This window comes from Rosa rugosa, chromosome 4 (assembly GCF_958449725.1).
Source record: "Rosa rugosa chromosome 4, drRosRugo1.1, whole genome shotgun sequence".
In the NCBI taxonomy this organism is placed as follows: Eukaryota; Viridiplantae; Streptophyta; class Magnoliopsida; order Rosales; family Rosaceae; genus Rosa; species Rosa rugosa.
The window spans coordinates 8953235-8965419 of NC_084823.1; the positions used below are offsets into that span (position 1 = coordinate 8953235).

Here is a 12185-nt window from a genome sequence, read left to right on the forward strand (position 1 = left end):
TCAGCCACCTTTGCTATATTGTAGTTTCTTTTCGCACTAATTCTTTATCTATTTGTTCTTGTATAGAACTGTGTCTGAAATCACTGTAAATTCCATGAACAGTTTTCCCCCCTGTTTTTTTTTTTTGGTAATAATTATTCCGATAAAAGAAGTCGAGAATAGATGGTTTGGAAGACAAGGGAAACTTGATTCTGTGCTTTAGTTCACCAAATATTAGTTATTATCGAGTCATTTGGTATGATTAATTCAATGGGACCACAATTTTGACTAATCTTCAGTACAAATGCAAAATGACACGAGGTGACTAACACAAAATACAAATCCCTCTTGGCTCATTTTATTGTTACCAATTGGCCCTTACAGAGATGACAATACATATTGAAATATTTACACGAGAGATAAATAGACAAAATTTAATTGATGCTAACAAAAGAGTACTAGCAATTTCAAATTTGAGAGTAAATTGATAATTTATTACCTAGTTCAACAGGTGATTTAGCATTGAAGCCATTTGTCAAATTCATTAATCACCGGATCAATAATTTGACCCTTCCATTGTAAGAAGAAAAAAAAATTGTGAAAATTTGGACAATGTGGAATTCATAAGCCTGGCCATTGTAATTGCTGCAGATAGAAATGATCGAATAAAAACTGCAACAAGAGATTTTATACACCATAAATCTATTGTCCTTTTAATTTTCAAGTACCATCGTGTAATAACCTCGTTAGAGGAATTGTACGAAACTCGTCGGAGGAATAATACGAACCTCGATAGAGGAATAATCCCATCTCGTGAAAGAATCAAAGACAAACATTTCACCCTTCCTTTAGTTTTCTCACCCCTCCCTTTAGCTGTAACGGTCCTCCTCTTGTCGGAGAGCCATCATTCTGTTTCTTTTTTTCGTTTCTCTATCGACCTCTCTCTCTCACTCTCTCTCGTCCGAAAGATACCGAAACAAAGCAAAAATTTCTCCAAGCTCTCTTTTCCTCCACAGGCCATCATTCAATGCCGGACAACCTCCAGTGGCATCATCTCAACCTTGCGAAGCTACCTGCAGCGGTTTTGGGTCACGGCACAGTCGGAAACGGCGGCGAAGAGACCGGGTACGTCCAGCCCCGATTTCTTTCCAATTGTGATAACTCGAGCTACAGGCCATCAATCCTCACCAAACTTCATCCTCGAGCTCGCCTCAACTTCCTGAAGCTCCCAGAAGCAGCCTCACACGGCGGCGTGGCCCGAAGCAGTGGCTGCAAGTCAAACCCAATCAAGAACGAAACCGGAGCTATCGATCCAAATATCTTGAGCTACAGGACGTCGTTTTGAGTGATTCTTGAACCAGTGAGCTCGCCTTGAAGTTCTGAACAACTCTTCAGAAGGGATCGAAGCGAGTAGTGGAAGTTTTTACGTCGAACGGGAGCTCGCCGGATTCTGGAAATTTTCCGGCCACCGACGCTTTCGATCAAGATATCTCGAGCTGTAGAGCTTCGTTTTGAGTGATTCTTGAACCAGTGAGTTCGTCTTTAAGTTATGAACAAGTCTCCTGAAGGAATCGAAGCGAAAGGAGGACATTTTTACGTTGATCGGAGCTTCGCCGGTTTCTGCAAATTCTCGCCGGTTTCTGGAAAAATTCCGGCCACCTCGACTGTTTTAGGTAATTTCAACCACTTCCGGTCATTTTCAGCTTACATGGTAGTTATGAAAGTTGTTAAGCATGATGCGAGGAAGAAGAGCAGCCCGGCCCCGACACCATTGGTGGTGGTCGGCGGCGGCTCTGCCACTAACTCCGGCGGCCCTTTCCGGCCACCTCCGGGGATCAAAAATATGGTTTCTGTACATTTTCAGATTCTATATTTCAATACGATCATTTTGATATATTATACGCAATTTTTGGATATCGTATGATTAAGTTATGAATTTTTAAGTTTAGATCGATTTCGATCGTTAGATTTGTGATCTGTGAAGTTAGGACCGTCAGATGGACTTGTAGTTTTGATATGATGATCTTATGACTGTCCCAGTGGCTTTGTGTGGTCATGGGCGAAGATCCGACCGTTGGATCTTCGTATAAATGCAAAACAGTGATTAGGGAGGCGATTCGTGAGAATCCGTCCGTCGGATTTTCGTATAAATTTGTGAAGATGTTAGTAAGGACGATTCAGGAAGATCCGACCGTTGGATCTTCGTGATGATTTTTGGGGGGTGATCCTAAAGGCGATCCGTGAGGATCCGACCGTTGGATCATCATTTAATTTTGATCCGACCGTTGGATTGTCGTTTGAGTATGTTTTTTTGAGCTATTGGCTAAGTTAAGGTCATGTGTGATTAGGTGATTGACGGTCTCCCTTGGGTGAACGATTTCGGTGTGTATTGTGTTGAATTGAAGACGCAGCGGGAATATCGAGGTGAGTAAATCGCACATGGTTCATTCACGAACCGAAATTCGGTGATTTTATTTAATTGAGAAATTGTGGAAATTGTTTTATGAAAATAAATATTTGTTTTAAATTATATGGACTTGATCGACTACGGTCCATAGGTAAGTAAAATGTATTTAAACTATAAAAATGAATTTCTAGATTTTATTGCATGTGAACTATAGTTGGTATTAGTGGTCACTCTTGTGTGGGTGACTACGTATATATATATTTACGTGGAATATATATTGGATGGTGTAATTTACTGAGTTATATTTTGAGCATTACCCTTTGGAATATGTGATTTATCTTAGATGTTGTGTTGTCTATGATAATGGGTAATTGAGTAAAGTGCGATAGTTGAGTCGTTGAGATGAATTAAATGAGGAGTCGAGTGAATTGAGAAAAGCAGTCATTCGTAAGGTGAACCTTGGCCCAGGTGACACTTTACGATACAGTTAGAGCTCTAGTCTGTCTGCCATCATACTGCTTGGGGGATAAACGAGTTATCATATGCCCTTGGGTATGACATGACATACTGAATGGGGTGATTAATATAATTAATCATAAGCCTGTAAGTATGATATACTGAATGGGGTGATTAATCTAATTAATCATAAGCCTGTAAGTATAATATACTGCATGGGATGATTTATATAAATAAATCATAAGCCTGTGAGTATATATTGAGTAAACAGTTGTTTGTTTTTGAGTAGTCATGTTGAGATGTGAGTTGATTGATGCTTGAAGTGACGTTGTACACTTCAATTATTATGCAAAGAAAATACTTGAGTTAAATTTATGCTTGAGTTGATTTGGTTACTTTAAATCGTGCAATCCTTTCATTTACTCATACGAGCTGTCAAAAGCTTACCGGGTTTGTGTTGTTGCAATCCCGGTACACTATTCAAATTGTGTAGCGGGTAATCCTACAGGTCAGGAGAATCAGGACGGTGATCGTGCGGGTTAGAGTATTTGTTATAGTTTTACAGCATTTGTAATAGTGAGGTGAGTTAAGCTCATTGAGCCTTACAATTTGATTTGGTGAGAGTGTGTTGTAATAATTAACTTGAGGATTTGATTTATTGTAATATTGAGAGGTGTGAAGTGTGGTTGTTTGTGAGAAAAAAATTCAGGACGTTAATTGTAATTGTTATTATTCATGTTTCGGATTTGAATTGATTATTCAAAATTCGGGGCGTGACACATCGAATGCTATACCATCCAGATATTATACACCATAACAGAGCATCAAAAAAAGCTCTACAAGTATAGTTGGCAACGAGTTTTCCTCAATTTAATCCCAATCAACACACTAGAATATGAGCAGCATGACAAATCTACATTATACCTTTTGTCTGATGTAATGCAAGTATATAACCCGAATCTAACAGGACGAATGTGCAGTGCGGTATCTATTTTGTCTGAAATCGAGGTTCTCTAGACCATACACATCAGAATCACTACTCTGGGCAAATTTCAGCAAACAGTGGCAATCTCCTTCTTGTAGTAGGACCATAGACAAGACTCAGCCCAGCAGTGCTGGATGCATCCACATCTTCGTTCGATGAAGGTAATTCAGTTGGAGGCAAGATAACCTCAATGCCATCATCTTGGGGTGACCAGTCCTTGCAGCTGATGACAGTAATTGGGGTCTCGCTGGTGTTATTTGGCTTTGGCGATGAGGTTAACGCTGCTGCTGCTGCTTCTGTAACAGCTGATGCCATGACCTGATGGGCGACGTGGGACTTTGGGCTGGGTGTGCATAATCCTGAGCTAGTTGTAGACTTGCACATCTGTGCCTGGGAAACAATAACAGAACAAACGTACAATGGCAGTTTCAGTAGTTGAATATTTCAAAATTTGACAGCTAATTGTAGCTATCCAACTGCTAACCTCGGATTTGTTCTTGGCAGGGAAAGAAGTTGGACGCAGATTTTCTTTACCATGCACAAACTGTAAGAAAATTAAAGTTTGGTCAAGTCCTCACCATCAAAGGGCAATTTGCTATTATGAGTCCAACAATTTGCTTGGGCAACTGAACAAATCATCTCAAAAACCAATGAGATTTAAGGAAATTATAGAGGCAGCATAACCAATGTATTAAACACACTCACAAAACTATCAAAGGCACCATAACAGAAACCCAAATTCTTACAAAATTGTGAGATCAACATATTCAGCATTTAGAGAAGGTTCTAATATTTCAGAGTGAACATTAGGTTCGTGTACAGAACAGACAAACAACTGCACTGACTACTAAAATAATACAATCACAGTACCTCATTGACTTACGTACACTACAATTTAACCTCCTAATGACTAACTAAATTTGGCAGAACACTATTAGTTTCTTTCCTATTATGAAGCTCATGGACGGATGGCACATAAGCTGTTACTTGCTTACTTCAGTGAAAGCAGGTTAACTTTCCCTGACTTCCTTATCAACTCTAGAATTAACTCAAGGTACAAAAACATGACTTCAAAATCTGAGCACCAAGCCAACAACTTATTGTCAGACTGTGACCTAATAGACATTACTTCAGGAGTAATAGCTTTCATCTTCTATTAGCTTTTGTTTAATTTCAAAATTCCCATTCAGTCAATCCCAGAACCGTAGGATGACAAAAGGTGGTGAATCATTTTCTACAGAAGCAACCTAATTTTACATAAGAACAAGTTACATATAATGAATCGTAGTACTGCAACATTCATATAAAAGAACAAGTAAATAACTCGAATATGATAATAGGCTACGAGCAATTTGATTGGGCAGTGACAGTAAGGCAAGACTTACAGTATTGCCTCATCTAATGCAATTTGGTGCAATTAACCCAACCAAGTCCTTGTTCACAGTTTTAATATAAAAATCCAGCACTTAGTATTTACAGTTCAAAGTTCAAACGCATACTGAGTGATCAATGTGCAACATAAAACAATAAATAGCTAAACTTGATTGTTACAAGTCTCTAACTTGAACCTTGTCTTTTTCCAAACCAATCTCAAACATTAACCACCTATTTGTAAGTTGTAACTACCCTCTACCCGTCTTCTTGAAATGTTAATGAAGTAATGATGGAAAAAACTTTTCTCATGCATTCATTTTACATGTCAAAACCATCAACTTGACTAAACACAGCATTGTCAGAGATCTCGAGGAATAGTAATGTATGTTATGATCTTTGATACACAGCAAGCAAAAATATTTTCTGCCTTGTGCTTGTGTATAACCAAGCAAACATTACTGTTCAGTAAGCTTAAGAAGCAGAGGAGTTTAAGAACACTAGGGAAATCAAAATGCAAAAGATAAAGAGGTCCAATGGAAACACTTGGCCCTCATTTGTAACTACCTCTTCTTTGATGTTAACAAACAAGTGGTAAAACCTAAGATTCATACATAATTCATTTAGCATGTCAAAATAAGTCTCTAATGGACCATCATTTGGACCAACCATGGCATCATCAGAAATCTAAATGAATTCCAAATATCAATGTTGTTTACTCATATCTAATGCCCTCTAGAGGCAGCAAGCAACAACATTTTCTGCTTGACTGTGTTTTTACTGACCATAGCATCTTTATGTAAGTATACTCTTCCTAAAATGTTAGTGAACTAGTGGTAAAATACTGGTGTTGTTCCTCGAAATCTCATTTCACAAGTCAAAAAGCTCTTAATAGACTGTCATTTTCGCTGACGATAGCAGCAGCTGAAATCTCAAGGAATTGTGAATGTCATCAGTTCAAGTGCAAGATCCTTAAACTAACTCAAGTTTGCATCTTTTCAGATCTAAAAATCTCACACCAAGTGTACTTAAGCAATATCCTAGATTCCCAACCAAAACAAAACAGAAAATCACAGAAAGACTAATCAACTTGCACCAATTGTTAAAAGAAGCAATGAAAATCCTATTACGATTTCATGACAATACTATTACTTGAACCAGAGAGAGAGAGAGATGGAGACCTGGCCTTTGGAGCCGTAGCTTCCGGCAGCCGAAACGCCGTCCTCCGTCTGCGGCGCGATCAGATTCTGCAGGGGCGCGAGCGGCGACAGTCGACGACGGCGGTACTTGAAGACGTCGATCGGCGACTGAGAACCTCGCAAGTGCTGTTCCATCACTCACTCACTGCGCAAAAAAACAAGCACATCGTCACCACATTGAAATCAATTTTCCCGCCAAAACTCGGATTTTCCTGAGAAAATCTAACGAAGAAGATAGAAATGGCTTGTGATTAGGGATTCGTACCAAACGTAGACGACAGAATTAGGTTTCCGACGAAAATCGTTGACCACGAAGAGAGCCGAGAGGGGGCCAGAAATGAGTGACCGCCTTGCTCAATTGCTCGTCTTTAGAAGTTTAGAGTAGACGAATATAATACTGCTGGTATTTATATGCTCTTTTTAATTAGCGCACGTGAGAATTGAGAAGCCTCACAAGCAAACAGCCTAGAAGCTTCTCACTTCTAAGTTCTAATCTTTTTGCTCTTACCAACTTGAGGACCCTAGAGGCCTCCTTTTTTTTTTTTCCTTTGGTTTCGGTTTTGATATGATGAGGTTGTTTTTGTAGCTATATTGTCCTATTGATTCCATTTTGCAAGGTGACGAAGGGATGACTAGAAATAACAATGGTGGAGAGGTAATAAGAGTCCAAGGAAAGCTAAAAATGAGTCACCTGGATTACTCAATTGTCCATCTCTTCTACCAAATACGTGAAATAGACAAAAAAAAAAAAAAAATCGACCCAAACAAAGATGATAAGGTCAACGATGAGGAGGTGATCAGTGATTTCGGCCAAGAGGTTTGTTGGAATTGGCCGGAGAAATCTGGGGTCTGCAAGTAACGGCTGGATTTGATTAGGATTGGTCACGGGATATAGGAAGATGATACAAGGCCGGTGGTTGTATTTTTGGTTGAAGAATGATGGTTGTCTTTGGTCAAAATACAAGGATGATCATAGTTATAATCTTGCTCTGCTATGCTGCCTATGCATATCCCACCTCTCTAACAGGATTTGATATCCTACCCTGACAAGATATAGATTTCCAAACCTAGAGCAATCTGAACCACCAAACACCAGCTTAGATAATTTTGGATGCCTTAACGATCATCAATTTGGCTAAAATTTTGTAGAGATGATCTATACATTAAGACCTAAAAACTGAACGGTTAATATGTGAATATGTGATCGAACAGTGACCAAAAATAAAAATCCGTACCTAAGCTTAGGTAAGGATGTCCTTAGCCAAGAATGACTGTATATATATATATATATATATATATATATATGTGTGTGTGTGTGTGTGTGTGTGTGTGTGTGTGTGTGGTTCAGATGTAGATGTCAAAATTTGGGTTCTTAAAAAACATTAGGGCTAAATACTGTTTACCACCCTGTGGTATGGACCTCGCATCAATTCAGTCCCTCGACTTTCAATTTCATCAAAAACACCCCTGCGGTATTATTTTCTTGTCCAATAGGTCATTCCGATTCAATTCCGTCAGTTTCTAACGTTAACTGCTGACGTGGCATTCCAACTCAGCAAAAGTGGGACCCACACGCATGTGAAATTCCCAAAATGACCCTGGGCAACAGAATATGGAAAAATCCAAAATTAATTCCAGTTTTGAGGTTGAGGAGATTCGAACCCCTCCCAAAGCATATGCAAATGAATTGCCCAACCACCCGACCACTTGCATAGTTTTGATATATTGCAAACAAAAATAGTATATATCTACATAATAGTATTTTTTTAAAAAAGGGGTCTTGACCCAAAGCACAAAAATAACATAACATTAGCCCATTCACCCCAGCAACAAATTTTCATTCCCACTAACCCATTTAGTTGCGAAATGTCACTTTTAACCTTTAAAGAATTATAAAATTATCAATTGTTCATAAAACCAGACTCTCTCTCTTCTCTCTCCCTCCCACCCTCCCACCCTCCCCTCTCTGATCTCTTTAAAGAAACATTTCGCCGTCGAGCAAGTCGCCCTTACCTTTCCGGTCACCGATTACCAATAGGATTGGAAATTTTAGGTCGAAGAGCACTGGTGGTCAGTGCTGTCGGCGATAGGTCGCCGATTTGGTCTGGGCTGTCGGCGCCGGGAATGCAGAACATGGCTCCAATGGAAGAGACGACGAATCCGACGGTGGTGCTTCAGAAATTTCAGCGATTTCGAGGAGTGGGTATTGGCGGAGACATGAGGGTATGGAGGAGGAGAGTTTGGAAGAGTAGTGCTTGCAGATCTCCATTACTAGAAATAGATGGCCTTGACCGAAAAAGGGAACGATCCATGTCTCATTCACCATTTTTGCAGAATTGAGTTTGTCTTAGAGGTTTGCAGTAGGGCTAGGGAATATAAAGATAGTGTAATGGAAGAATGGAGCAGAAGAAACAGGAAAAAAGCTTAAAGAGAGAAGGAATGGATAATGAAAAGAGAGGTAGGACGTAGCCACTACCTGTGGGAGAATGGTGATTAAATGTTAGGTATGGGACACGGGTGCTATTATTTATTCTTCTTTTGTCTGTTTTTTTTTTAAGTAACAGGACATAAGGAAAGAAAAAAAAAGGGTCCTTGAATGTCTATTGCCCTCTAATAGACGTCTATTACCCCTCTATTGGAGGGCAATAGAGAGCTATTGGGGGGCAATAGACGTTTTGAATTTATGTAATCTCCTTGTTTTTTTTCTGTAATCAAAGTTTTATTTATCTAAATTTATGGAGATTAGTTCTCATTTTGGCAACTGAAAGTCCTATTGGGGGGCAATACATGGTTGATAGTCGTCTATTGGGGGGCAATACATGGTTGATAGTCGTCTATTGGGGGCAATAGACGTCTATTGGGGGCAAAAAAACTTTCCGGTGAGATTTTCAGCAAATTCCGGTGGGCGATAGCCGGTGACCGGAATCCGGCGACCGGTGACCGGAATCCGGCGAAAGTTGGCCGGAATCCGGCGGCCGGTGACGGGCTCCGGCGAAGTCTCCTATGGTTTCTCTCTCTTCCATTTTCTCTCTCTCTCTCTCTAAGTAACAAAGGGGTTAGGGGTAGAATGGTATTAAAAAAAAATTAAAAACAAAAAAAAAATCTTAATGGGGTATTAGGGAAGACTCCCTTAGAGTGTATTGGGTAAGAGAGAATTAAAAAAATTTAATGGGGTTAGTGGGAAAAAAATCCCTAGAAATGGGGTAAATGGACAAAAACCCTTTAAAAAAAAATATCCACCCACCTCTCTCCTCCTCTTCTTTCTCTTGGGGAAGTTGCAGTTGGCCACCATTGGGGAAGCTTCTCCCCGAAGCGAACCCAATTCTTAAACACTCTCTCCATCCCAACCACCATTGAGCTCTTCCTCACCGACGATAGCTCTTCCTCATCATCTGGGTACCCATCATTTTCTTTACTTTTAATTGGTTGGATCAGGGTGGGAGTTAAAAACAGAGGAGAAAAGAGAGAGAGAGAGAGAGAGAGAGACCCATGAATCCTCTTGTTCTTGTTTTTGCTGTGCTGCTCATATTTCCATTTTCGACCCAACACTGAGAGAGTAAGTTTGTGTTTGTGTTTATTGGTTCAAAGTTCGAAACTTGATAATGGAAACTCCGCCGCCGCCGGAGGAGCTACTGAAGAAGATCCAGGTACTGGAGGAGGGTCAGGAGCACCTAAAGGAGGAGATGTCCAAGCTCCGGAACAACTCCGATGCTAAGTCCGAGCAGCACCCGAGGGCCCACTCGGTCTCGCCGCAGCGGTCCAGATTCTCGTCTTTGCCCAAGAGGAGAGTCGCCGGGGGCGGCGCCGGCGCCGGAGCCGGAGCCGACGCAGTGGGTTGGAAGAGAGGGTCTACTTCGTTTCGGCATTCTTCGCCGCTGCAGAGGCCCTGGGACGAGAAAGAAGAGGAGGAGAGAGGTGGGTGGATATTTTTTTTAAAAAAAACACTATTATGTAGATATATACTATTTTTGTTTGCAATATATCAAAACTATGCAAGTGGTCGGGTGGTTGGGCAATTCATTTGCATATGCTTTGGGAGGGGTTTGAATCTCCTCAACCTCAAAACTGGAATTAATTTTGGATTTTTCCATATTCTGTTGAAGTTGGATTTTTCCATAATCAAGTTGAAGAATTATGGCTATGGCATCGGAGATTGGGACATCCTTCCTTTAGTGTCATGAAGAAATCTATGCCATCCTTGTTTCTGGGCATTGATGAGTCTAAGCTGCATTGTGAGTCATGTGTCTTAGCTAAAAGTCATCGTACTAGTTATCCTTTGAGTACTACTAGGAGTTCTTTTCCTTTTGAGCTTATTCATTCTGATGTCTGGGGACCTTCCCGTGAGTCAACCTTGTCTGGCAAACATTGGTTTGTTTTGTTTATTGATGATTATACCTGTCTTACTTGGGTTGCTTTATTGAAACACAAATATGAAGTCTTCTCTGCTTTCCAAGAATTTTTTGCTCTTGTTCAAAATCAATTTGGAGCCAATATTAGAGTCTTTCGTTCTGATAATGGGGGGAAGTTTGTCAATTCTCAGTTTCACCAATTCTTTCATTCTCATGGGATTATTCATCAAACTACTTGCCCTCAAACCCCTGAACAAAATGGGGTGTCAGAAAGAAAGAATCGTCATGTTCTTGACATAGCTCGGTCTCTTTTATTTAGTGTTCATATGCCTAAGTATCTTTGGGGAGATGCAATTCTCACTGCTTGTCATCTCATCAATAGGCTACCTTCCTCTGTTCTCAATGGTCAAACCCTCTATGCTGCCCTTTCAAATCATGTGTCTGTCCCTTCATTTCCTAATCTCCCTGCTCGTGTCTTTGGGTGTGTTGTGTTCGTCCATGTTCCTAAGAATCAACGGTCCAAACTCGATGCCAGGGCATTAAAGTGTGTATTTGTGGGCTATGGTGTTCATTAGAAGGGCTACAAGTGTTTTCATCCTCCTACACAGAAAGTTTTTGTTACCATGGATGTCACCTTTTATGAGGATGCATGTTATTTTTCTCCCATCAATCCTTCACTTCAGGGGGAGAAACACACTTTTTTGGAAGAGAAGTCTTGTGGGATTAAAATTCAGCCAATTGAAGCCAATGACACTCCTGCAGAAACAGAAAAGGCAATTGATGAATCGTCTACCCTTCATCATGCAACTGCCGAACAGAGCGTTGCAAGTTCCGAACCAAAAAATACAATTGTCGAATCGTCTACCCTTCAAGAAGAAGCTCCTAATCACTCAGTCTCTCCCTCTCCATCAGTGATCTCCCTTGTTCAATATTCATCTGAGAATGCCTGCGAACACGACGTCCAAAATTTAGCAGTTCAAGAAGGCCAAGCTCCTCCACCCCTCTTAGATACAGATAATCCTTATCAACAATCCCTGAGGAGCGTCCCAATCTTGAGGTTAGTGGTGTTTCTTCTAACTCTGATAATTGTGATAGTGTGTATGTTTTGCCTCCTAGGTCCACCCGTGGTAAACCACCTCGTCAATATGAACCAAGTTTAGATGTTAAGTCTAAGTATGCCATAGCTAACTTTGTATCCACCCACCGGTTATCCAAATCCCATGCTTCTTTTGTGAATCAAATATCCTCTGTATGTGTTCCCAGTAAAGTGAAAGATGCTCTCAAGGATCCCAAACGGTCTCAAGCGATGAATGAAGAGATGGAGGCATTGGAGAAGAATAATACTTGGGAGTTGGTGCCACCTCCACAAGGAAAGAGAGTTGTTGGATGTAGATGGGTGTTCACTATCAAACACAATGCAGATGGTTCAGTGAAAAGGT

General features: G+C 40.4%; 1 protein-coding gene and 1 long non-coding RNA gene across 2 annotated transcripts; one reads left to right on the forward strand and one right to left on the reverse strand.

Moving 5' to 3' along the window:
* Positions 1-796: 796 nt before the first annotated feature.
* Positions 797-3565, forward strand: LOC133745992 (uncharacterized). The gene is made up of 3 exons (XR_009863892.1): positions 797-1652; positions 2328-2403; positions 3336-3565. It is a non-coding gene; the product is annotated as an uncharacterized LOC133745992 (long non-coding RNA).
* A 60-nt stretch (positions 3566-3625) lies between these two features.
* LOC133745991 (uncharacterized) lies at positions 3626-6788 on the reverse strand. The gene is made up of 4 exons (XM_062174148.1): positions 6663-6788; positions 6380-6542; positions 4312-4371; positions 3626-4217 (listed from the first exon to the last, which is right to left on the reverse strand). The coding sequence occupies exons 2-4, from the start codon at positions 6530-6532 to the stop codon at positions 3879-3881; spliced, it is 552 nt and encodes a 183-aa protein (XP_062030132.1). The 5' UTR covers positions 6533-6542; positions 6663-6788; the 3' UTR covers positions 3626-3878.
* Between the last annotated feature and the right edge of the window lie 5397 nt (positions 6789-12185).

Excerpts from the sequence above, each read along its gene's own strand:
- LOC133745991 (XM_062174148.1), bottom strand. The coding sequence starts at position 6,532 with ATGGAACAGCACTTGCGAGGTTCTCAGTCGCCGATCGACGTCTTCAAG. Across the intron at positions 4,372-6,379 it reads GCTACGGCTCCAAAGGCCAG|TTTGTGCATGGTAAAGAAAA; the intron begins GTCTCCATCTCT and ends ATTTTCTTACAG. Across the intron at positions 4,218-4,311 it reads CTGCCAAGAACAAATCCGAG|GCACAGATGTGCAAGTCTAC; the intron begins GTTAGCAGTTGG and ends ATTGTTTCCCAG.